The sequence below is a fragment of the Triticum urartu genome, chromosome 5 (assembly GCF_003073215.2).
Source record: "Triticum urartu cultivar G1812 chromosome 5, Tu2.1, whole genome shotgun sequence".
Classification (NCBI taxonomy): domain Eukaryota; kingdom Viridiplantae; phylum Streptophyta; class Magnoliopsida; order Poales; family Poaceae; genus Triticum; species Triticum urartu.
Window position 1 is genome coordinate 561,749,530 of NC_053026.1, and position 24,453 is coordinate 561,773,982.

Genomic DNA, 24,453 nt, shown 5'->3' on the forward strand with positions numbered 1-24,453 from the left:
AATGTTCTTCAACCATGCTTGATTCTGCTCAAGCAGAGTTACATGCCGATACACGGATGCGTGCGAGAGTAGATGACCCCAACAAGTGTTGAAGTACTATATAATTGTTCTCCCACTTCCAAAACCTGCATCCACCAAGCTGAAAAACACAAAAAGAGATTGGTTTGAGAGGAGGAGCTGCGGGAGATGGACGCAAAGAATCTCGAAATACTTACTTCATGCCATTCGCATTCGTAGAAATGCCTCCCTGGGTTCTCTACCGTTCCAGAGACGAACCAGAGCGTGTTGCCGGCGTTGCACTCCGGACAGAGGATCAGAGGAAGCGGTGGCATCTAGGTGGAGCAGTGGTGTGACGCAGGAGGGTGGAGCTAAGCTCGGACTTGGATGAACACATGCTTGCGAGGCAGAGGGGAAGAGAGGTGGTATGAAAACTTGAGCGGGATGTGAATCTACAAGCGCCGAGACAGTTTAAAAAGGCTGTGGGGGAGCGTCCTGGAGCTAGCTGTTGGCACTGCCATCCTGGCCGCCTGCCAGCAATTTAAATGCTTGTGTTGCCTCATGGGCCATACACGGGATGTGTCAGCGACAATACTGCATGAATACTGAATGCTATACGAAGGAGTGAACTGATTATACAGCCGAAGTGTATTAATGTTGCACGACTCTCATGGCGTCGTGCGGTATGGATATCGCCTGTGCGTGATGGCATGTTCACTCGCGATTATTCGATTGAAGATGCCCTCTATCTCTCCCTCCATCAAAGTGAGGACTGCCCATCAACCTGCTGGTGGCCTGTCCAGCTCACTCATCCGCACACTGCTTCCCTTCCCAATTCAACGAGAAAAACACCGTCTCATTGCATTGCTAAGCTCGCTCCCTCACCATTAATTGACCACTGACTAACCATGCACACGAACAAGTTTCTTCAAGCCAGAAAAAATGACGCAAACCACCTTAGAAAAATGGTGAAAACAACCGAGGAACGGTAGCAACCAACTGGTTCTTCTTCCCGGATTTCCTCTGCCTCCCCCCCACAGTCCACGCCACCGCCACCAACCACTCCGGTCCGCCCCCGCTCCCTCTCCACTCCACCGACAGCCGCCGCCGGCCGCATGACGGTGTTCCGGGGCCCTCCGGGCCGGCCCTCGGCGCTCGTGAGCTGGTGGAGGAGGCGCCCGCCGCTGGGCTTCGCCGCCAAGGTCTCCATCGCCATCGCGCTCGGCCTCTCCTTCGTCGTCACCTGGACCACGCTCGCCCCGACCTCCTCCTCCCAGCAGATCTCCACCGAGCGCACCTACTTCGCCGCCGACGTCGCCGACCCGCCCCCTGGAGCGCTGCCCGCCCCCCGCAACGCCACCGCCCGCGCCGCCCACAGGAAGCCCCGCCCCGCCAGCCCCCGCGCCCGCAAGAAGCACCGCTCCCCGCCTAGATCCCGCCGCCCCAATGCCACCCCCTCGCCCGACGCCGCCGCCGCGCTCAAGTCCAACCTCACCGACCCGGAACAAGCCAACAAGCCGGAGCCGGAGTGGGAGTGGGAGGACGAGCAGGAGCCGGAGCTGTCCGTGCCGGAGGACGACGCGGACGCCACGAGCAAGGCGCCCAAGGAGGAGGAGGACGACAAGGCGCCGGCCCTGGAATGGGCCGACGAATCCAGCGAGCTAGACGCCGAGGAGGAGGAGGACCCGGAGGCGGCCAAGGGCAAGGCTTCCAAGAAGAAGAGGAAGCTGCCGCCTCTCTTCAGCCCGGCCGCGCATTACCACTGGAAGCTCTGCGGCGCCAAGAGCGGCCACCACTACACCCCCTGCGTGGATTTCGATGGGGATGGGAGCCAGAGGCACCACCAGCGGAGCTGCCCGAGGTCGCCGGTGACGTGCCTGGTGTCGCTGCCAAAGGAGTACAAGCTGCCTGCTCCATGGCCGGAGAGGAAGGAGAAGGTGAGGGGGTCGAGCATAATTTGATGAAAAATCTATGATGTTTTCCTTCTTCTGCTTTACTACTAGGTTGTTCTTGTGTGTCTGAACTCTGAACTGTCGTTATGCACTTATCTCTGCAGGTTTGGTATGGGAATGTTGGACATCCTAGGTTGTCGAGCTATGCTAAGGACCACAGCTGGCTGAATCGGACCGGCGAGCACCTGGTGTTCCCGCCGGAGGAATCGGAGTTCAAAGGCGGCGCACAACATTATATCGACACGATTGATGAGGTAAGGATTGGTGGATGTTTTACATTTGCTTTTGATGCAAGGTAGTTGTATGCAGAAAGAGCTCTAGCACTCAGGCTCAGTTACAGTTTACTACTGGGAAATGATATTACTGTAAATCAATTTCTGCACATTGCTAACTGACTGAACACTAAATAAGTGTAGTAACAAATGTGTGGATCATTTAGCAGAAGTGTGTGATTGTAAATGTGAATATGGAATAAATTATTTGGGAAATCTATGCACACAGCTCTGTTCTTTTTAAAGATTGAACCATTTTGCGTGGAAGACAATTAATGTCTTAGCTGTGATCTGCTCAGATGATTTTCATCTTTTGTCTCTTGGTTAATGTGTCGATAGCTTTCCTGATTTTTGGAAGGTCATTCCTAGGTGGTTTTCATCAATTGTGAAATCATTTACCACACTGAGTGCCCTGGTATATGGATTCAAAAATTTAGTTCTTACACAGTAATGCATAATGGAACAAATTAGTTACTTTGGCTAAAAATTAAAGTGGAAATTGTTTACATTTTTTATAATTGAAATACAAATATTTTTATATTTTGTACTACTATTACTTAGTGTGCTTAACACAATTTACATGATATTTTGTTTGTCACGTAGATGGCACCTGATCTTGATTGGGGTAAAAATATTCGCATAGCATTGGACATTGGATGCAAAAGTGCTGGATTCGGAGTTGCTCTACTCGAGAAGGATGTGATTACACTATCATTAGGCCTTACAAATGACCAGACAGACCTTGCACAAGTTGCCCTTGAACGCGGCATCCCTGCAACAATTGGCAGTCTGGGATCAAGAAGATTACCCTTTCCTAGTGGTTCATTTGATATCATCCACTGTAGAGAATGCAACATACCGTGGCATTCTAATGGTATTTACACGCTGCTTCGTTCCTCTCTTTAGACCCAGCATGCCACTATCCTGCGTTGCTCACATCTTGAACAACATTTTTTATTGTATGGATTAGGCGGAAAGCTTCTCATAGAGATGAATAGGATCCTTCGCCCAGGAGGATACTTTGTTATCTCAAGCAGACATGGTGACCTCGAGAGTGAAGAAGGTATGGCACATTACTCTGTGTGTGTGGAGAAAAGGCTGGAACTGCTGAAATACCACTGTCATTATAAGTGAACAAGCATGTAAAATATCACGACTTTCACGGGGCCATTACTAGTCTTAGTAGCTTTATTTCCCTTGTCTGTGTTTTAAATATCTCGACGAACTTTACAGGAATATCAGCTTCAATGGCCGCGGTTTGTTGGAACGTGATAGCTTACAACAGTGATGATGTCAGCGAGCTTGGAGTAAAGATATTTCAGCGACCAGCCTCAAATGATGAGTATGACCTGAGAGCAAAAAAAGATCCTCCATTTTGCAAGGAAGAGCAAAACAAAGCTACTGCATGGTAAGTAGGACACTTGGATTAATCACTACGGTGTTTCCTGAATTATCATGCACACTAGAGTTTGTTTGGCTTGTAAATCTGAAACGTTGGTTTTCCTTTGTAGGTACACTCCAATCAAGCATTGCCTGCACAAAGCTCCTGCTGGTATTGAAGAAAGAGGCAGTGAGTGGCCTGAGGAATGGCCCAAGAGGCTCGAGACTTTTCCTGACTGGCTTGGGGACCTGCAGACAAGGGTGTCTGCTGATCATAGCCACTGGAAGGCCGTCGTTGAGAAATCGTATCTGGATGGCTTGGGTATTAATTGGACTAATATCCGAAACGTACTGGATATGAAAGCTGTATATGGAGGGTATGCTCTCCTTTCTGAATTTCCATTCCCCTATATATAAGCTGAATTTCTCTTAGTTACATGCTTGTTTCCTTGCAGATTTGCTGCGGCTTTGTCATCCGAAAAAGTTTGGGTCATGAATGTTGTCCCCGTGCATGCTCCAGACACGCTACCTGTAATCTTTGAGCGCGGGCTGATCGGCGTTTATCACGACTGGTGCGAACCATTTAGCACATATCCAAGGTCCTACGATCTTCTTCACGCCGACCATTTGTTCTCACGGTTGAAGAACAGGTATGTTTGCTGAATGAATTACCCTCACTTGAACTTTGACGCTGCATAGTTTTCGGCGTGCTTACAGTGTTTGATGTGACATGCTGACATGGCCTGCACAATGTAGATGCAAGGAGCCTGCCTCGATCTTGGTCGAGATGGACCGGATCCTGAGACCCGGAGGCTGGGCCATCATCCGGGAGAAACTCGAGATTCTCGACCCGTTGGAGGCGATCCTGAAGTCGCTGCACTGGGAGATCGTGATGACCTTCAGGAAGGACAAGGAGGGCATCATGTCTGTAAAGAAAACAACGTGGCGACCGTGAGCTATCGCGTCGAATCACAAGGCGCACAAATTTTTGATGTGGTACAGACATAGTTTTGATTCTCCTGGTTGTTGATCTGGGTTGAAGGCACCCGATTCGTTCATTTGTTGGCTTCCACGACCATGTACCGCGCGCACACACACGCGTTTGCGACAGTGTTACTCTCGTCAGTTCCGTCTTGAACAGCATCCAGCTTTAGGTTCAGAGAAGGTGCTGGATAGGTCGTGTAAAAGGATGTGCTGTGCTGTGTCGTTTCTGAACATTGTAATTGTAACAATGTGTAAAAGGATGTAAAGCTTCTGAACATTGTAAATGGATCTGTACAAGGATGTAGAAGAGTTGTTGATCAATTGTTTGGTGCTTCTGAAAGTTGTGACAACATGCAAAAAAGTGCAAAAGATCTCAAGACTTTGGACGCTTTCTGAAGTTTGACGTGCACGGCGGTGCAGTTTCAGTTTCAGTTTCAGAAAGAACAGCAAACGCCAACCCCCACCCGCGGCGCGCAAGGGCACAGCAAAACCCACCAAAACCGGAAGCCAACCTCCCCCTGCCCCAAACCCCAGCTCGCACCAGCCCGCCGCCGCGATGCCCCCCTCCCCGGCGGCCGCGGCCGCCTCCGGCACCTCCCACCTCGCCCTCCTCCTCCTGCTCTCCTCCTCCTCCCTCTTCTTCCTCTACAAGTCCATCGCCCTCCGCCGCCTCCGCCGCACCCTACGCCCCTCCCCTTCCCCATCCTCCTCCTCCCCCGCCGCCGCCGCCGCCGCCCCGACCCTCCTCTACGCGTCGGCCACGGGCACCTCCAAGGCCCTGGCGGAGCGCCTCTCGGCCCGCCTCGCGGACGCCGGGCTGCCCGCCCGCGCCACCGACGCCGCCGCCTTCGACCCGGACGACCTCCCCTCGGTCCCGCTCCTCCTGCTCGTCCTCCCCACCCACGACGCCGGGGCGCCCCCGCCCGGCGCCGCCTTCCTCGCGCGCTGGCTCGCGGAGACCGCCGCCGACTTCCGCGCCGGCGCGCTGCTCCTCTCGGGCCTCCGCTTCGCCGTCTTCGGCGTCGGCTCCCGCGCCTACGGCGACACCTTCAACGCCGCCGCCAGGAGCTTCTCCCGGTGGCTCCGCGCGCTGGGGGCTGTCGAGGTGCTGCCCGTCAGGGAGGGCGACGTGGATGAGGGGGACCTCGACGACGTCTTCGAGGAGTGGTGCGGGAGGGTGCTCAGGGTGGTCAAAGGGGAGGAGGTTGAGGACGATGCGGTCGATGGAGAGACCAATGGATTTGATGGGCTGGAAGGGGAGGAGTCCGATTATGATGACGATGATGACGAGGAAGAGGAGGAGGAGGTGGCTAGTGGGGAGGTTGACATGGAGGACATTGCCGGCAAGGCGACAGCAAAGAAGCAGAATGGGAAGGTGGAGAGTGCTTTGCCCAATGGAGGGCAGAATGGTGCGAGGGCCATGGTCACGCCCATCATCAGGGCGAGCTTGGAGAAACAAGTGAGCGTCAACTTCTTGTTATATTCTTTCTGTTATACATAATGCTCTTGATTGCATATGTATATAAGCGCATCGACCTGAAATTTTGAAGAGTCCTATGATTCCTAATGAAAATAGAGTATTGCACATTCTGACATTCTTTTATCTATGCTTACCTGACATACATCACTCGTAAGGAACCAGAGCAAAATTTTAAGATCTCTGTGGGCTGAGGCAGTTTTTAAGCATAGCTATGCAGCAAATAAATTAGTTCCCCTCTAAATTTATTGAACTAGTATATTTTTCGATAAAGGGAATATATGCCGTGCTAGTGAAGATAATGGTTCGTGTAGAATACTTAGTCTGGCAATTTGCTATGATAGAGTGAGATTGTTGAAGCAACTGCCAAGTAATCAACCAACCATCTTCATGAAACTTTCGATTAGGATCTAAGACAACTTTTACTGATCCCAAACTGCTGTTGGTTAACACTGGGGTTGTGCATGTACTCAGATCTCTGTGGTCCTTGCCTATAAGGTAGAATTCTCCATCTGTATAGATGGGTTTAACTATTTATAGTTCTTGTCTGTAGTTTATGTTTTTAGCCTGTATATTTTCATTCTACATATGGTGATCTAGTGCCCTATTAATCAATCCCTGTGTTTTTTTTTCAAGGGCTACAAAATTGTTGGTTCCCATAGCGGGGTGAAGATTTGTAGATGGACGAAGTCACAGCTTCGAGGTCGTGGAGGCTGTTACAAGCACTCATTTTATGGCATAGAAAGCCACAGGTAATTTTTTTTGCTTCTGTGACATTGTATATGGGAATGCTTGCTGAATACATGGTTGGACTAGTTCATACATATTCTATGTCACAGATCGGTTTCATAACATATATCCACTCTGCAGAACATAATATTTGTGTGGTTTGCTTCCTTGAGTGTTCCTTTTCTGATTATTAGATGCTCAATTTTGTAGATGCATGGAAGCAACTCCAAGTTTGGCTTGTGCAAATAAGTGTGTGTTCTGTTGGAGGCATCACACAAATCCTGTTGGGAAGAGTTGGAAGTGGAAGATGGATGATCCTCTTGACATTGTTAATACTGCCATTGACGAACACAGGAAGATGGTTAAGCAAATGAAAGGCGTGCCAGGTATGCATTATTCTGCCAAATCCTATTAAAGTTGCACTGAATATTCTAGTGCCTGGACAAAAAAATAGATCCATTGCAAAGCACCTGTAACTGGCCTAAACAGATAAAGCCTTTAAAAGGTTTCAACCCTTTGCCAGCAGTAATTGTGGCAGAACTGTTCCATTAAGATATGCCAGGGTCCATCAAATGCGAATTTCTTTTGATCTGTTTATTTTGTGTAGTCAGCCTGCAGTGCTGAGAACTTAGTCTCTATATGATTAAAAAACCTCATAAATATTCTGGGAAGCTAATAACCATTGATTACATAATACAGTGGTTCTGCCAGGACTATTGGTTAGTACCATAATATTTGTATCATCAAGAAGTAACTGCAGTCTTTAATTATGCTGTTTCTTGCTCTCTTTCTGTAGGAGTAAAGCCAGAGCGACTAGCAGAGGGTCTATCCCCTAGACATTGTGCATTATCTCTTGTTGGCGAACCAATTATGTACCCAGAGATAAATACTCTGGTTGATGACCTACATCGCAGACACATATCTACGTTTCTGGTTACAAATGCTCAATTTCCTGAGAAGATCAAGGCTCTGAAACCCATCACCCAGGTAATATTCTCAATAGATTGAACTTAAGATCCAGACCTTGGCATTTTAATGCGCAGACAACACATTCTAGAGATAATTTTAATGCCTCTATGGTTGCAGCTGTATGTCAGTGTGGATGCAGCTACAAAAGAAAGCCTGAAGGCTGTTGACAGGCCACTCTTTTCGGACTTCTGGGAGCGTTTTCTGGTATATATGCAGAAATATTTGCAGATGCACATTATGAAATTATGGTTTACAAATACTAACTCTTCTTTTTGTGTGCTATTTACTTCGCTATCATACTAGGATTCGCTCAAGTCCCTGCATGACAAAGATCAAAGGACGGTGTACCGACTGACATTGGTCAAAGGCTGGAATGTGGAAGAGATTGATGCATATGCAAACTTACTAAAACTTGGGCAACCTGATTTCATTGAAATCAAGGGTGTAACATACTGTGGCTCGTAAGTGTATTTTAAATAAAATAAAATATCGCCTGCTGATTCTGGCTTGGCTTCTTGGGTTGCTGATCTTCTCCGCTGATATTTTCCGGTAATGCCTACAGGTCAGCAACTTCAAAGTTGACAATGGAAAATGTCCCATGGCACGCTGACGTTAAAGAATTCTCTGAGGTGCTGGCATCAAAAAGTGGTGGCATATATGAATTAGCCTGTGAGCATGTGCATTCGTGCTGTGTCCTACTTGCAAAGGTGGACAAGTTCAAGATCAATGGAAAATGGCATACCTGGATAGATTACGACCGATTCAATGAACTGGTGAGCTTTCATTGAAGAGTAATTGATGATTTGAGCATTTGTTTCGGTAAATAAGTTGATATTCTACATGCATCATCTATCAGTAGGCTGCTAAAATGAAATCGTCTTGTACATATGAGCCTATGTTCACACTCAAGTATTAATTATGTACTGTACATTAAATATGCAAACTGCAGCACTAGATCATCTTGAATATGTGTACATGCAAAATTGTGAAGAACTACATTTTAGAGCCCATATTTTTGCATTGTGCATTGAGTACTTTCCTATTACATTTGCGTCCATTGTGTGAAAATCAGATGGCAGGGAGAAATTGTGATGGCGTGGCACTCCCACACATTAAGAAATTGTACCCAGATTTGATGTAGATAGAGATTGGGATATGAGTGATAAAAAGATAGCTTCATCTGAGTTGACATTCATTCACCAATGCAGGTGACATCTGGAAAGCCTTTCAAGAGCAGCGATTACATGGCTGTGACGCCTTCATGGGCCGTCTATGGCGCAGACGAAGGTGGCTTTGATCCAGATCAAGCTCGCTTCAAGAAGGAAAGGCGCCATGGAGCTGCAGCACTCAAAGGCTAATCTTGACCAATCTTGTCACCATGCCATGGGTGGGACGGCTGCTTCCTCCAGAGACTAACATGTCTACCACATCCCAGGAGCCAAAATTTTGGAAATCAAGAATCGCAGAGAGTGGGGCTCCGGTGCCATTATTTTGTTTTGCTACAGCGTTTGCAACGTGTACCTCTGTTCTTTTGACCCGACGATCTTCAGTGATGTTCACAACTGAGATTTTGAAAAACAGGTTAAATGGATACTTTTTTTTTCTGTCTGGTTGCTGAGACGCTGATGGGTATAGGTCGGTATCAGGACACTTTTCTTTGTACCAAGTCCCAGAACGGGTGGAAGCAGCCGTATTTTTGCCGAAATTGCTGGATCATGCTATTTCCCCATTCAGCCCACTCTATCGTGAAAGAATGTTGCTAGATAAGCACTTGCAGGGTTACACTTTGTTTACACTTTCATGTTTTTTCTGGAAGACACTTTGGCTTTCTTCATAACGGAAGCTTCAAGTTAGCAGTAAATTCACTGGTTTTCCGTGAGCTGACATTTTCTTTTTGAAGAAAGAGAGCTCCCTCTCAAACTTCATATATGTGAAACCTAATGTTTTTACACTTGAGAGGCAAAACATACCCCACAAGGGCGCAAAACAGCAGCAAACACTTGTTACAGGCCCAAAGAAGCTTCCAGCAAAGTAAACAAAAGACACAAGAGGTTGAATTTAAATCCCCCATCCTCCTTGCGAAGTCCTCGCAGTAGAATGCATCGATCAGCACTGATCTTACTAACGATTCGCCAGCCATGGCTTGAATGGAACACCTCATTTGCTATTTGCTCGAAGAGCTTTGCCCCCCAAGGTCTTCGCCTCACGATTTACCTGTTTTATCTGCAAAAAAAAAACAAAAAAAACCATGAGTAAAGCCAATGTCCAACTAGATGAATCACCAATCTCATTCTCAAAGCAAGCACAATCCCGGCATTTCCAAACCGTCCACAAAATGGACGCCACCCAAGCAACCACAATCAATTTCCGTTCCTGCTTCTTAAATCCCGGGAGCCAGGAACCAAAGAATATCAGGAACTTGGCGAAAGATCGATAGTTTCAGGACACCCGCAGAACCGGCAGGAACCATCTCCACGCAATCCTCGGTGCAGCAAATTGTCCTTCGCATGCTGTTATTCCACAGAAAGACTTTGATTTTCATCAGCATTTGACTTTCCAGAGGAACTCGTGCGCCCGTAAAGCTCTGTACATGCATTTGACAGAAAACATCCCATTAGCAGCGATTGACCGCTCGACCGTATCATCACAATCAGCAACGTGTGTTTCTGCACTAAGGTTCCTGAATACTCTTCCAAATAGCCAGAGTATCACCCCCACACAAGGTTCTTCTAAATTTAACATAGTCCCGTCCATTCTTCAGAACATCTGCAACACCAACATTATTAGTTAGGCAAATGCTATACAGGCGAGGATAGGATCCCACTAATGGCCTATTACCAATCGACCAATCTTCCCAAAACCACGTGTGTCTGCCATTACCCACACGGTGTTTGCATAAATAAAAAATAAATTTTCTTGTTGGCAATTAACCCAGCCCAGAACTAGGAATCACCAGGCTTAGTTATGACACAGGACAGGCATTGATTCTTCACATATATGTTTCGAATTATAGTGATTCCTGTCCTGTGTTAAAACACTAGTTAGACGGTTGGTGGTGTGTTTACAAAAAGGACCAGGGTGGTTTGGGTGTACAAAATCTCAGTTACATGAACAAAGCCTATGTCTCTAAATGGTTCTGGAAACTAATGAACACTAATCTAATTTTATTTTCTCATAGGCCTTTTCAGAATCATCTTTGGAAAGAAGAGCATCTTGTTTTCTGGTATGGATAATATTGAAGGTTTCATGTACAATTAATAACCCATCCATTATGTGTCTGCCCTTAACAAAAGCTGTCCGGAAAGGGGAAATCACGGCACCAGCTACGCAATTCAGCCTATTCATGAGAACCTACAACAACAACAACAACAACAACAAAGCCTTTAGTCCCAAACAAGTTGGGGTAGGCTAGAGGTAAAACCCATAAGATCTCGCAACCAACTCATGGCTCTGGCACATGGATAGCAAGCTTCCACGCACCCCTGTCCATAGCTAGCTCTTTGGTGATACTCCAATCCTTCAGGTCTCTCTTAACGGACTCCTCCCATGTCAAATTCGGTCTACCCCGCCCTCTCTTGACATTCTCCGCACGCTTTAGCCGTCCGCTATGCACTGGAGCTTCTGGAGGCCTGCGCTGAATATGCCCAAACCATCTCAGATGATGTTGGACAAGCTTCTCCTCAATTGGTGCTACCCCAACTCTATCTCGTATATCATCATTCCGGACTCGATCCTTCCTCATGTGGCCACACATCCATCTCAACATACGCATCTCCGCCACACCTAACTGTTGAACATGTCGCCTTTTAGTCGGCCAACACTCCGCGCCATACAACATTGCGGGTCGAACCGCCGTCCTGTAAAACTTGCCTTTTAGCTTTTGTGGCACTCTCTTGTCACAGAGAATGCCAGAAGCTTGGCGCCACTTCATCCATCCGGCTTTGATTCGATGGTTCCTATTCATGAGAACCTCTGTAATAATTTTGAAACTCACGTCGAGGAGACAAATGGGTTTGAATTTTTGTATTCATTTAGCATCCCTGCATTTGGGATCAAGGCAACTACGCCATAACTAAGCCTAGAGATCCATTTGTCCGATATGAAAGTCATCAAGCAGAGATTTCAAATCCCACTTGACGACTTCCCAATTTTTTTGGCAAAATTCAGCCGGGAACCCATTTGGGCCAGGCGACTTGTTGCGATCCATCTGGAATACCGCAGTGTGCTGCTGACATGTATGAACCATAGACCTGCCCCTTCTTCTGGAGCGGTTAGATCTGCAAGAATGAACCAACAACGCATTCATTCCTCCTTCCTTGGGAATCAGAAGGTCTTCTACCAATAATCTTTGCAAGAACATAACCCATCCCTGAAATGGTGGAACCTCGTGGCGTCCCGCAGGATGATCTCCCTGTCCGCGACTTTGGAGATGAACTTGATCGCCGTGTGGCAGTCGTTGCACACCCGCAGGTTCTTCATGACCCGCAGCGTCGTCCCCTCCGGCGTGGCCAGGAGGCCGAATGCGATGGCGAGCTTCTCACTGTGCCGGCTCAGCATCTCCTCCTTGAGCTCGTCATCGACGTCGTGCAGGACCGACTGGAGGTCCGGCACGAAGCCAGCCTTCTTGATATCCTGCCACATCTTGGCAGCCATCCTGTAGACAGCCTCCCTCTGCGGGTGTAGGGTGTCATCCGCCCCGAAGACGTGGACCCTGCCGCGCACGTGCGTCCAGCTGAACCCCGTCTCTTTCCTCACACCTCCGTCCTTCCTCCGCTTCCAAGCCATCGCCGCGTCGCCCCACCTCCCGCAGGCGGCATAGACGTTGCAGAGCGCCGAGTAGGCGCCGCTGTTGCCGGGGTCGATCGACAGCAGCTTCTCCGCCGCCAGCTCCGCCAGGTCCGCGTCCTTGTGGACCCTGCAGGCCGAGAGCAGCGCCCCCCAGGCGATCGCGTCGGGCTCCACGGGCATTTGCCCGATAAACTCCTGAGCTTCGGAGAGCAGGCCGCTACGGGCGAGCAGGTCGACCATGCACGCATAGTGGCTCATCTCAGGCACGATGCCATGCTTGTCCTGCATCTGCTGGTAGTACATCCTCCCTTGGTCCACAAAGCCAGCATGGGTGCACGCTGAGAGCACGCCGACATAGGTTATTCGGTCCGGCTTCACGCCGACTCGGAGCATTTCTTCAAACAGGCCAACGGCGTCTCCTCCCAGGCCATGCTGCGCCAAGGCTACGATCATCGACGTCCATGTCACCGTCTCGTTGCGCCAGCGGACCCGATCAAACACCCTCCTCGCCAATGGCAGGCTGCCTGACCTCGCGTACATGGTGACGATGGCGTTGCTGACGGAGCTGGATTGTTCCTGCAGTGATCTGATGGCCTTACAGTGGATCTGCTTGCCGTAGTCAAGACATGCCAGGCTCGCGCAGACGCTAAGAACAGCAGCGAGCGTATAGCTGTTTGGGTCTGGTCCGCTTCTGATCATTGACCTGAAGAGCTCCATGGCCTCGTCGTTGTAACCATTCTGCTCGTAGCCGACGATCATCGCAGTCCAGGCGACGACATCTCGGTTGGTCATGATATCGAAGATCTCCCTTGCACGCTTCATATCTCCAAGCTTGACATAGCCTTCCAGGAGAGCGGTGAAGGATATCACATTCAGATCGGCCACCACTGCCTGGTCCATCACCCCCCTGGCATTCTCAACGCTGCCGGACTTGGCATACATTGAGATGAGGGCATTGGTGACCTGACCGACGCACGGCATTCCGCTCCGTAAGATGTATGCATGCACCTGCTTTCCGATGCTCACCATGCAAAGGTTGGCGCAAGCTGACAGGACACTGGTGATTGTGAATTCATCCGGCACCATGGAAGAAGAATCGCACAGCATCCGCGAGAAGAACCACAGTGCCTTGGCGTCAAGCCCATTCTGGTTGTACCCCGTGATGACCGCGTTCCATGAGACAATGGTCCGGTCCGGCATGCTCTCGAACAAGGACAAAGCAAGGTCCATCCTCCCCAGACGGGCGTCGAGCGACACCATGGCGTTCCAGCTCGACACGCTCCGCGCCGGCATCCTCTCAAACACAGCCCTCGCTGTCTCGGCGTCCCCGCACTTGCCGTACATGTTGAGCACCGAGTTGGCCACGGGCACGCAGCCGCCCAGCCCGAGCTTGACGGCGAAGGAGTGCACCCTCCTCCCGGCCCCGCCGGCCTCCGCGGCCGCGCACGACGAGAGCACGTTTGTGAGCGTGAACTGCGTCGGCGCCAGCCTGTCCCCAACCATGTCCAGGAACGCCTCGACGGCCTCCCCGAAGCGGCGGGCGCGGTTGAGCCCCACGACCATGACGGTCCACGACACGGCGTCGCGCTCGGGCATTTCCGCGAACAGGGCGCGCGCGTCGGCCAGTTGGCCCGACTTGGCGTAGCTCGACAGCAGCGAGTTCCAGGTGAACACGTTCCGCTGCGCCGCGGGGACCTCGTCGAACAGGCGCCGCGCCTCCCGGAGGCCGCCGGCGCCGCCTCCTCCGGCGGCGGCGTAGTAGGAGAGGAGGTTGTTGCAGAGGTAGGCGCTGGCGAGGAGGCCGGCCTTGACGGCGCGCGCGTGGACGGCGCGCCCGGCGCCCGGGTTGGCGGCCGCGCCGCACTGCCGCAGGAGGCGCGCGCAGTGGTCGGCGGCGGCGGCGAGCGCCGTCCGCGGCGCCCCGGCGTGGAGCTCCAGGGCGGCGGCATCTCGCATGTCGCGGGAAAGTTAGCGGGCCGCGGCCCACCGGATTAGCAAAACCGGCTCGCTCGCCCGACTTTTCCCCAAACCGAAACTGCTAGCTCGCCAACAGTTTTGTCCTCTTGTCGCTCTGTCTCTCGCTCTCGGCCGACGACCGAAGTCGCACGGCAGAGCACCGCCGCGCCGCGCCGGGGAAGAGGGGGAGGGGGAGATGACGGTGGGGATGATCAACGCGAACCCGGTGGTGCACGAGCGGCCGGAGCGCGCCGCCCACCCCGCGCACGCGGCGCTCGACGCGCTCGACGTCTTCGGTAACGGAAGCGCCCGGATCCCCTACTCGGTTTCCTCTTTCGTTTTTTCCTCCCTCCATTGATTGATTGGATTGGCTTCACCGACGGCGACGGGGGAACTGACTGACTTGGGCGCGTGCGTGCAGATACGGTGCGGGACATCAAGGACCCGGAGCACCCCTACTCGCTGGAGCAGCTCAGCGTGCTCTCCCAGGAGTCCGTCTCCGTCGACGAGAAGCTCGGCCACATCCAGTACGTACGCCTGCAAGAATGTGCTGCTCAAGTTTTCTTCTGATTGTCAGGGTACCAAATTGCCAAATTAGTAGGGGCTGGGACTAGGAGGTACTAGTAGCACTCAGTGTTAATTTCCAATAATTTCCAATGTTCATTGCTACTCTTGCAGTGTCCTGTAGTACTAGTTGTATTAGCAGCCAGAATCATTGTGGGTTTGTAGTGGAAATGTAGAACCCGTGCCCGGTTCACGCAGTCCGGCTAGCCAGATTTGGATTTACACCCGTGACAAGATGATTATTATCACAGATAATAGCTACCATATATGATCCTTTCTCGTTTATATCTCAGTGGAGATTCAGAGCGTGATCTTGAAAGCACGCTGCATACACAAGTGCAGCGCTCACTGCTTTTTATCAAAAATAAATTAAAGTAAAAAAAAGTATGCCTCTCCTTGCTGCTTGGGATTTGGTTTCCCACTAGGTTGCTCATCCTTATATATCATCTTCACTCTGTATACGGGATCTGCGAGCTTCAGAATGCATTTACGTATTGCAAATGAAACATCCTCGTTGTACAGTACAATCTGTTCGTACAAAATCTGTTTTGTTTCACGCAAGAAGTCAAGAACTATCATCCTGCTTAAACTTTTGGGGATCACTGTTCACACCTTACAATTGCTTGCAGGATAACCTTCACCCCAACTGTGCAACACTGCAGTATGGCCACAGTGATTGGTCTGTGCCTCAGGCTTAAGTTGATGCAAAACTTTCCTCCGCATTACAAGGTGCTTAGCATGTTTCTATATGGATCCCTTTCTGTGTTCATCAGGTTCTGATTAAGTCAACTAATTGAGCTGCTTTATAGATTACATTATGTTTTACGTAGCATACGTGCCATCAGCAGCCATTATCCAGTGTTTTAGAGTTTACATGCATGTTCAATTAGGCAATATTTTTCTTTTCCTCTGTCTCTGTTCGGTGAAATATGGGATAGATGGAATGTCACAGAGTTAACTATTACAAACGTATTGTTTGTTCATCCATCAAGACACTTGCCACACATATACTACACATGTGCATGTTTGCAAATTCGTAAACATTGTGTGTATCAAGAGAAGCAGACAGGCAGCACAAGCCATACACTGTAAATTGTGTGCATGTAGAAACTCCTACAATCTATAAGAGCGCTCATAAACCTACTGAACCATTTATGATGGGGGGTTTATCTGCCTCAGAGGAACTATAAATCATCTTGATTCTTTTGAACTTTTATTTACTGTATAATACTATTCATGGATCTACAAGTTATCTGCTCAGATTGTCTGTCTTCAGTAGCACTGTTAAGATTTCGAGCTAGCTATAATGCAAACGAACTCCACCAAAAGAAAATGCCCCTCTTTCATAATGATTCTTGTTGAATTATTTTATTCAGTAGTACTATGACTCCTTTCTTTCTTGTGTATGCATGTGCAGATTGACATAAAAGTTGCTCCAGGATCTCTTGCTAATGAAGAATCAGGTGCGTAAGATGACAGAAGATATCTAACTCATGGCTAAGCTTGTGTCTGTCAATCTGATATTATAGCTCATCACAGGGCAGTATTATCTGTAAAAATATCCAATGCATCCCTTTTACTTTGCACCTGCTGAACTCGGCAAAACGAGAACGGCAGCTGTATAGCACAATTGTGTTTGAACAGTGGTACTTTGGTATGTACGACGTTAACATGCTGAATTGGCAGTAAACAAGCAGCTGAACGACAAGGAGAGAGTCGCGGCGGCCTTGGAGAACCCCAACCTCCGGCAGTTGGTGGACGATTGCCTCTGCTCAGATCACTCATCCTCATATTAGCTCGTCCCTGATGCCTCACAACCTGTCTGTTGTACAGCAATAATAAGCAGGCATTCTGTGTTTTGCCCAATACTGTACCTGATTTTCGAGAGAAAGACACTATACCTGGTCATGTATATGCCATTCTTTTCTGCTAGTTGTATGCTACCACTCCCTGGAATATCTGCAATGCCTTTTTCTTCATGCCTGCGTATGACCAGTCCTTCAAAGTAGGAGGGGAATAGTTTGTCGCAGCATGATTTGGTCCTATTTTACTGGTTCTCCGTTGATTATTAGTATATAATTGTTGGCTATTGCCGTCAGGATTTACAAGTGGAATGTGATGCGCGGTTAAGTCGTGCCGCCTGCCGTGCTTTGGTTGTGATTACTGATTAGCCTCTCCCTTATCTGGTGCTGTCATGTTTCTCCTTTGGATAGACGCATCGTTTGCTGGTTACCAGTTTGAGAAGAAGTGGAGCCGTGTGGTGCTCTCTCTAATCTACAGTATTATATAGTCTTGGCAATGTCAAAAATGAGGCAAAGTTGTGATGTAATGGCGTGTGGGATTTTGCTTGCCGTCCATTATATGTGTGTATATGTGCCTCTGTCCTTCCGATGAATTTGTGAACTGGTTCGAAGGATTTTGTCCCGTTGACTGCCGTGCCGCCATGATGCATGCATGGCTGTCTAGTGCCTACCCAGATCGCTGTCGACAAGGAAACTTTGCATGAGATGACGCGTCCCCTGCGACTTTGCCGTAGTATCTCTCTGTATTGTGCTAGCTCCACAGACCACAGCGTGTGCGCGTCAGAAGAGCAGTCGGTTTCCTTCTCGTTTTTGCTCGCGGACGAGCTAGGCAATTGACAAATTCCAAGAGGTTTTCGTCCAACGCCAGTGCAGGTAGAGGTAGATGATAGGTCGGATATGTAGTTAGGCAGGTCTTACTATTTTACAGTCAGTGTGTGCAAATCACCGATGTGACAAAACATAAACCAAACACTTAAAAAAAAATAATGGACCCTAAGAGCAACTCTAGGAGAGTCGCCATACTGATCCGATCCGTCAATATGATGATTTCGGACCAAAATGGCACTCTAATAGAGTCATCATACAACTATCGATCACTGGCTGGCGAGTAGGTCGACATGACCGGTAATTAACCATCACATGCCATTAATGACATTCACCATTCCTCTGGTTCCCAATGCGGTCGTTCGGATGACCACGTGGCTTCATCCTAAGGGATAAAAACCCGGCGGCGAGACGTCCCATCACCAAAGCCCTAGCTGCCTCCCCCTGCACATTCTGAGACAATGACGCTGCGTAAGAACGGAACCTATTGGCTCAATTTGGCGACGGAGCAGAATCTCCCGTCCCAAACGCCGCACAACTACATGAACTCTTCCCACAGCGCAAGCTGCACCCGCTGGATCCTCCTTCGTGGCGACGGCAAATCTAGCGGCCGCGTGGGATCCAGGCCCCTCATCAGGGTGAATGATGAGGAGGATGTCGTCCCCATCGACCGCACAAAGGAGGATGTCGATGGATGAAGTTATCGTGCCGACACATGCGTTTACTTAAAAATAATTTGAGTTGAAATCGCCAGTATAAAATTAAAGAAAATGAGGTGAAAAGAAACCCCGAAATCCATGAAGGCCACGTTTTGACGATCCCATGTGTTACCGGACGGCTGCGACATTCATATCCAAATGGAGGGAGCAGGCTCTATCATCTCGTATATATGGTGACCGAACAATTCCTAGATCGAGTTGCTCCAACTTCACTTTTCCTTGAGTCGCACTGCACACGCCTGCTGCGCGCGTGCAAACTCCGCAGCGCAATTCTTTGTCCTTTTTCGCGCGGGAGGGATTCTCGCGATTTGATTTACTGTACCACGAGCAAGAAGACAAGCCGACGCGGGCTTGCCGACGCGGGCTGCCGAGAGCCTCCAACTAACTTGGACGGCCTCGACGAAATTAAATACTAAATCAGTCGCGGATGGAGACAGGGAAGGGGAGATATTTTCGTGGGAGGTTGAAATGGATGAACCAACTTGCGGCGGCTTGGGTCGGTGTGGGAGCCACGCGCACCCCACGTGTGGCCGCCCGGGGTTTGGGTACATACATCTCCCTCCCTGTAGCTAATCATCCGATCGCATGGGCCCGCATACATTTGCGAAATGGATAAGGCACTCCTTATTTGGGGTTTGGGATAAAACACCGATAATTTCTAGGGGGGAACTGGTGCCAATAACTCTTTAGGGGAAAATGTGATAGTAAATTTGTCGTAAAAATGGATAGAAATTGATGTATCTAAAACTAAAAATACGTTTAAATATATCAATTTTTAGACAAGTAATTCCGGACGATGGGAATGGCGTGCAGCAACTTCAAAGACCACAAAAAGCTAACCAAATCAAGATGGATCCACCGGAAATCTAAATCCGACCAAATCTCGAAAGAATCATTGGAGACCAGGCTCCACGAATCCTCTTAAGTCTTAACGGAGTAGAGCATGGAGAACATTATCCCTACACAGCCGCCTTGTCGTCCAAAACCAAACTCGAAGACTCACTAAAGAAAACCCAAAGCACTCGTGCCACTGCACGACATGTCCAGGTCAGGCGCCGAGTCCGTCGCCGAACCATGCAGACCACCTTTGACCAGGACCTCTTTGCCGACGCCGCATGTGCTTTGTCCGAAAACACACTCTAACAGGGCGCGAGAGGGGGAGTAGGTGGGGCGCCGACTAGGGTTTCGTTCGCCTGCCCGCTCTCTCACGAGACAGCATCAATGCTAGTTCTGTTGTGATTGTAATTCACCTCTGCTACCAAGACACCAAAAATGGTGTGTGTGTGTGTGTGTACAGCCTAGCTGCAAAAAAACGCAATATGAAGACGACAATTTGGAAGGCAAACCCCGGAAAAGAAAGAAGATGGCAATTTGTAGCGAAGAAAAAACCACCAAAACATACATAGTCAAACGGTGAGAAAGACCAAAACCATCCACGGTATTGCGTCCAAAAACGACCCGGAAAATATCGAATATACCCCCTCCACCTCCAGGCCTCTCCCCTAGCCGCCGAGTGCTTATCCTCCTCCCTTTTCCCTGCCCCTCTCGCGATCCCCCGCCAGCGCGCCCCTCCGTCCACCCAACGGAAGCACCAGACGGAGGGGATTCTCCTCTCCGACCCGGCGTCCGCCTCCGCCTCCTCCTCGGCTCCACCGGTGCGCGGCGGAGATCCGCCCGGAGCCCGCCCGTCCAGGGATTGACCCCCTTTGCTGGTGACGAACCCTAACCTGCTCGTTTTGCCATTTTTTTTTCGTTTTCTCTTTGCCATGGGCAATCGAATTAGAAAATTTCTTTTCTGGGATGGGATGGGCGCGCCGATCCGTACGGTTCGTCGTGGATTTTGATTGTCGGGTTGTGCAGTCCGTATTATCTATTAGCAGCTTAATAATTTCCCAAATTTCCCGGTCTCGATTGAGCCCCCGTTCCCCCGGTGCCTGCAGTCAATCGAATTCATGTTCGATGTTCTATGCAATAAATTGACCGGGTGTTTGTGCTAAAATTAGGCGGCTAGATGGATTTTCTTAAGATTATGTCACTTAAACCCAGCTCTTCTTGTACTAACCTCAAATTTATCTTTCACAGGTATAGAGGAATAGCAGCTTCTGTGGTGCTGTAGCTTGCGTCTTCTCCTCGTCGTGGCAATAAGATCAAGATGGGCGACGGGGTGGCTTTTGAGGCTGCCAGGAAGATCATCATGCACCCGCTCTACGCGTCGAGGTCCTCGCCCTGGCTCGACCTCAAGGTGTTCTACGTGAGGGTCAGCAACTGCATGGTGGACGAGTCCGCGCCGGACCATCTCACGCTCAACCACATCCCGCTGTCCCCCGACACGGTCATCGAGGTCAACGGGCGGCGGAGCAGCATGCACACCGAGTTCGTCTCGTCGTCCCTCAGAAGGGACAGGATCGACAAGAAGACCGAGGAGGCCACGTACGTGAGCACGGATAGCATAAGGATGACGGGGAGCGTAAGGTTCCAGGTGTTTGATAAGAACGATCTCTTGCTCACCGGGGACCTGGAGTTATGCAATGCCAATGGTGTGGTCGGGGAACCGAAGAGCAGCAGCAAGAAATGGAATATCAAGTGCCAATCCTCGGCATCGTCTAGTGGTTTCTTGAAGGGGAAGATGTCCACGGGCCCAGACTCTGCGCATCCTGTTGTCGAGGTTTACGTTGCTGGCACTTTCTCTGGCACGCCAATTATATTAACCAAGACGGTCCAGTATATATCACGGAGGAAGTCCCAGATGAAACTGAAGCTGGACTCTATCCCTGAGAATGAAGCAACTGAACTACATACAGAGAACTCACACGGGGACTCTGTGAAGGTACTTCACTGCTTATCCACACAGTCACCATCACTAGAGTTCCTGGCATTTGCTTGATCTCATGTCTGTCCCTTTAATATAACATTGTATGATCACCCGGGCTTAAAAATATTGGGAGGGGTGCTGGACTGTTTTAGTTTAATCGGCATTTTTCTAGCACAATGGTGATGTGCCCGTGGCATATTCGCTATGATAAACATCAATTGAAATGTATCCTCTCTGGGTAAATTTCTTATATAGCCAACAACAAAAACAACAAAGCCTTTAGTCCCAAACAAGTTGGTGTAGGCTAGAGCTGAAACTCATAAGATCTTGAAACCAACTCATAGTTCTGGCACATGGATAGCTAACTTCCACGCACCCCTGTCCATGTCTAGTTTTTTTGGTGATATTCCAGTCCTTCAAATCTCTCTTCACGGACTCCTCCCATGTCAAGTTTGGTCTAACCCGACCTCTCTTGCTTATATAGCCCATTTAGCTATATTGAATGTACCATTTTTATATATTCTTGCAAGTAGTGCGCACAATCAAAATTTTAACTTCAGCAGGATAAATAGGCTCCTATTTACCTACATGTATATATGCGTTCTTATGTTGGTGCTACTAAATTAATACCAACATATTTCGACCCATTTCTGATATTGATGCTATTGCGAAGCAACCCACTATATACCAGGATAAATAGGCTTGCACATGATACAGATTGCAGCATGTTGTGCAAGTGCAATCTTTTCTTTCTGAATCTTGCTTCTGACCTGCTGCTTAATTATTCTTTTATGAGGATGACTAGGAGAAAATATAGGACCTTGTAACAGTAACTAGTCAATACATATCCCACGATGAAACTTCTTGTTGTGGTGCATATTTGGACATTTGCGCTGTGCATACACTCTTTAAACAGAATGAACCGTAGGTGAAACTGAACACTGACAGGTGTCATTGTAAAAAAGAATACTATCTGGCTAGAAGATGTATGCTCATCTGAACTAGGAACTTAGGCACCTGATTGATACTGTAGTACTGTACCTTAAGGCATGTTCACTTTGAGAATTTTCAGTGCTCAAGTCCATCAGTTCAGATCATTACCCATGGAATCTCAATTGCAGTTTTATAGAGATGCCACTGTTGTCTACTTTTAACTCAAAATCACTATACGTACCTATGGATACTGGATAGAGGGTTTTAAGGTTGCTACCTCATGGCAGAAGTTGTAGACTCATGGATATACCATTCATTACAACAATTTTCAGTTTCCTTGGTTACCCCACAAGCCAAATTATCCATATTGATCCTACATATAGCATGAAGTTTATATTTTTGACTCAGGTTATCCTAGCTAGAGTAACTTCACTCTTTACGTTGTAGCTGTTAGATGCCCTACTCTGGCATTCTCAAGTACATGTGCCGACTGCCAAATGCTTGAATTCTAACTAAATGGGTGAATTGTACAGCACGCAGAACCTTAGACTTTAGCGACACAGCATAGTAAGACCATAAGAATGAAAAGCAGACTGGCAATTTTTTTCAGTACAAATTCCATTGGTTGACTGGGCCTGCTGCCCAGATTTATGCTCATGTGGCAGTTCTCTTAGTGCTATCACACAAGTATTCATTCGGGCTCGTGATCAACTTCTGGCTGTTGATTTATGCCTGCCCTTTATTTTATCTTGCTTGACTAGCATCAAGTCATTTTCACTTGTTATTTTGTAAGAACAATACCAAACATGTTTCTCAATCAAGGAAACTGCAATCGAGATTCCAAGGAGAACTATGTTAGAATCTGAATATTCAGTTATTTGCTGCCATATCTGTTGAACACCAAGTCCAAATTTGATGGGATAATTGACAGTATTATTTCCTTTCCCGTCTCCCATTTCAGGTATCAGAATTCTATGATCCCAAGTCTGAGACAGACGTGGACATGGACTATAACAGCTTGTACTCGAGGCAGGACTTTCTAGAGGGCGAGGATGGTGAGCTTTCATGGTTTAATGCTGGCGTGCGGGTTGGAGTCGGGATCGGCCTCGGCATATGCGTGGGCGTCGGGTTGGGTGTTGGCCTGCTGGTCCGGACATACCAAGGCACCAGCAGGAACTTCAGGCGGCGACTGCCCTGATGGCCAACGCTTCCCACAAGTATATAGGAAACTGACTGCCCATCTTGCTGCCCATGCTAGTGATAGATGAGCGAGGCCTTGTGTTCTCCCCTCCTGCAGCTTGTGTGCACTGCCAACCATTTTTGTCCCTTTGAGGTATGTAAATGCGAGTATGTATATGTATAGTAAAAATAAAATAAAGAGTCGAGTCGGGTCGAGTCGCTTGATGTTGCTGTGAGCATTAGATGGTTCTTTCTGAATTAAAAATGTATTGATGAAGGAACTTTAGGTGACCGGCAAGTGCAGTGTTTAGTCCTGAGGGTGATGTTGCACCTAAGAACTGTTGCAAGCCATGACTTGTTGTGCAGAGGGAACCTGATTAGGTGGCCTGTTATGTGTGTCATATGGTTTACTTTGAGCTTTTTCTCGAACTTTTGATCGCTTTTAGGTTTGTGTTGGTCGGCACTATCCATCTTGTTTGTGTTGTCGAACTTTTGATACCTGTCTTCGTTTTTGTATAGTTTGTGCTGGTATGATGCATGGCCTGTCCTGTTCCTTTATGAGTAAATCATAATTGTAAAACCACACAAATTCCAGGACAGGAAAAAAGGTGTGGAGCTCAGCTCAAACTTGTTGTATCGTAACCAGTGTTTTGTAGTAGTATCTCTGATATGATGTTTTAGATATTGATGATGTCTTCAAGATGGAATATGATCCTTTTTTTAATATGAATTTGTTAGTAAAGAGATACATAGTCATGCAATATATTTTGTGATTTTTATTTGACCAATCTCGATAATCTTTGTATATATGTATATCAGTGGCCAAAATTAGAAATGTTTGACTACTAGGAGTACTAGCTAGTTATACAATGGATGGCTATCTAGTATGGTCACGAAGTATATTCTGATAAATGGTATTTAAGGAGGTCGCTGTAGGCCCTTAATACCGGAGATGGTGTAGCATAACCGTCTCTTAATCATCATCATCATCCTAACGGCAGGCAAAACCAATGGCGCAGGAGGGAGTTGAGTAGTGTACAGTACAGCCCCAAACGTGAGCATCTTTCCAAGCCTTGCGCAGTACTGAAAATGCATGTTTTAACTCGCAGCCGCAC

The 24,453-nt window shown here is 48.5% G+C and overlaps 5 protein-coding genes across 5 annotated transcripts; 4 read left to right on the plus strand and 1 right to left on the minus strand.

The window, feature by feature from the left end:
* Nucleotides 1-891: 891 nt before the first annotated feature.
* Nucleotides 892-4,906, plus strand: LOC125510736 (probable methyltransferase PMT28). Its single transcript, XM_048675987.1, has 8 exons — nt 892-1,934; nt 2,054-2,203; nt 2,825-3,095; nt 3,192-3,284; nt 3,455-3,629; nt 3,733-3,978; nt 4,057-4,251; nt 4,358-4,906. The coding sequence occupies exons 1-8, from the start codon at nt 1,113-1,115 to the stop codon at nt 4,554-4,556; spliced, it is 2,151 nt and encodes a 716-aa protein (XP_048531944.1). The 5' UTR covers nt 892-1,112; the 3' UTR covers nt 4,557-4,906.
* Nucleotides 4,907-5,118: 212 nt separating this feature from the next.
* LOC125510737 (S-adenosyl-L-methionine-dependent tRNA 4-demethylwyosine synthase) lies at nt 5,119-9,364 on the plus strand. The gene is made up of 8 exons (XM_048675988.1): nt 5,119-6,044; nt 6,699-6,814; nt 7,002-7,177; nt 7,588-7,778; nt 7,878-7,964; nt 8,064-8,221; nt 8,323-8,533; nt 8,969-9,364. The coding sequence occupies exons 1-8, from the start codon at nt 5,142-5,144 to the stop codon at nt 9,116-9,118; spliced, it is 1,992 nt and encodes a 663-aa protein (XP_048531945.1). The 5' UTR covers nt 5,119-5,141; the 3' UTR covers nt 9,119-9,364.
* A 2,391-nt stretch (nt 9,365-11,755) lies between these two features.
* LOC125510735 (pentatricopeptide repeat-containing protein At2g22070) lies at nt 11,756-14,524 on the minus strand. Its single transcript, XM_048675986.1, has one exon. The coding sequence runs from the start codon at nt 14,502-14,504 to the stop codon at nt 12,096-12,098; it is 2,409 nt and encodes an 802-aa protein (XP_048531943.1). The 5' UTR covers nt 14,505-14,524; the 3' UTR covers nt 11,756-12,095.
* A 45-nt stretch (nt 14,525-14,569) lies between these two features.
* Nucleotides 14,570-17,047, plus strand: LOC125510738 (protein AE7-like 1). Its single transcript, XM_048675990.1, has 5 exons — nt 14,570-14,800; nt 14,926-15,031; nt 15,698-15,797; nt 16,486-16,531; nt 16,755-17,047. Exons 1-5 carry the CDS (start codon nt 14,701-14,703, stop codon nt 16,862-16,864), a joined length of 462 nt encoding a protein of 153 aa, XP_048531947.1. The 5' UTR covers nt 14,570-14,700; the 3' UTR covers nt 16,865-17,047.
* Nucleotides 17,048-19,845: 2,798 nt separating this feature from the next.
* Nucleotides 19,846-23,767, plus strand: LOC125510740 (uncharacterized protein At1g01500-like). The gene is made up of 3 exons (XM_048675993.1): nt 19,846-20,126; nt 20,497-21,241; nt 23,121-23,767. Exons 2-3 carry the CDS (start codon nt 20,567-20,569, stop codon nt 23,355-23,357), a joined length of 912 nt encoding a protein of 303 aa, XP_048531950.1. The 5' UTR covers nt 19,846-20,126; nt 20,497-20,566; the 3' UTR covers nt 23,358-23,767.
* The last annotated feature ends 686 nt before the right edge of the window (nt 23,768-24,453 follow it).

What these genes read in the sequence shown, in the direction of transcription:
- LOC125510737 (XM_048675988.1), top strand. Translation starts at nt 5,142, where the DNA reads ATGCCCCCCTCCCCGGCGGCCGCGGCCGCCTCCGGCACCTCCCACCTC. An exon ending in GGGCGAGCTTGGAGAAACAA is followed by an intron (nt 6,045 to 6,698) that starts GTGAGCGTCAAC and finishes TTTTTTTTCAAG; the next exon opens with GGCTACAAAATTGTTGGTTC. An exon ending in CTCTGAAACCCATCACCCAG is followed by an intron (nt 7,779 to 7,877) that starts GTAATATTCTCA and finishes CTATGGTTGCAG; the next exon opens with CTGTATGTCAGTGTGGATGC.
- LOC125510736 (XM_048675987.1), top strand. Translation starts at nt 1,113, where the DNA reads ATGACGGTGTTCCGGGGCCCTCCGGGCCGGCCCTCGGCGCTCGTGAGC. An exon ending in CATACCGTGGCATTCTAATG is followed by an intron (nt 3,096 to 3,191) that starts GTATTTACACGC and finishes TGTATGGATTAG; the next exon opens with GCGGAAAGCTTCTCATAGAG. An exon ending in CAAAACAAAGCTACTGCATG is followed by an intron (nt 3,630 to 3,732) that starts GTAAGTAGGACA and finishes TTTCCTTTGTAG; the next exon opens with GTACACTCCAATCAAGCATT.
- LOC125510738 (XM_048675990.1), top strand. Translation starts at nt 14,701, where the DNA reads ATGACGGTGGGGATGATCAACGCGAACCCGGTGGTGCACGAGCGGCCG. An exon ending in ACTTTCCTCCGCATTACAAG is followed by an intron (nt 15,798 to 16,485) that starts GTGCTTAGCATG and finishes ATGCATGTGCAG; the next exon opens with ATTGACATAAAAGTTGCTCC. An exon ending in TCTTGCTAATGAAGAATCAG is followed by an intron (nt 16,532 to 16,754) that starts GTGCGTAAGATG and finishes CTGAATTGGCAG; the next exon opens with TAAACAAGCAGCTGAACGAC.
- LOC125510740 (XM_048675993.1), top strand. Translation starts at nt 20,567, where the DNA reads ATGGGCGACGGGGTGGCTTTTGAGGCTGCCAGGAAGATCATCATGCAC. An exon ending in CACACGGGGACTCTGTGAAG is followed by an intron (nt 21,242 to 23,120) that starts GTACTTCACTGC and finishes CTCCCATTTCAG; the next exon opens with GTATCAGAATTCTATGATCC.
- LOC125510735 (XM_048675986.1), bottom strand. Translation starts at nt 14,504, where the DNA reads ATGCGAGATGCCGCCGCCCTGGAGCTCCACGCCGGGGCGCCGCGGACG.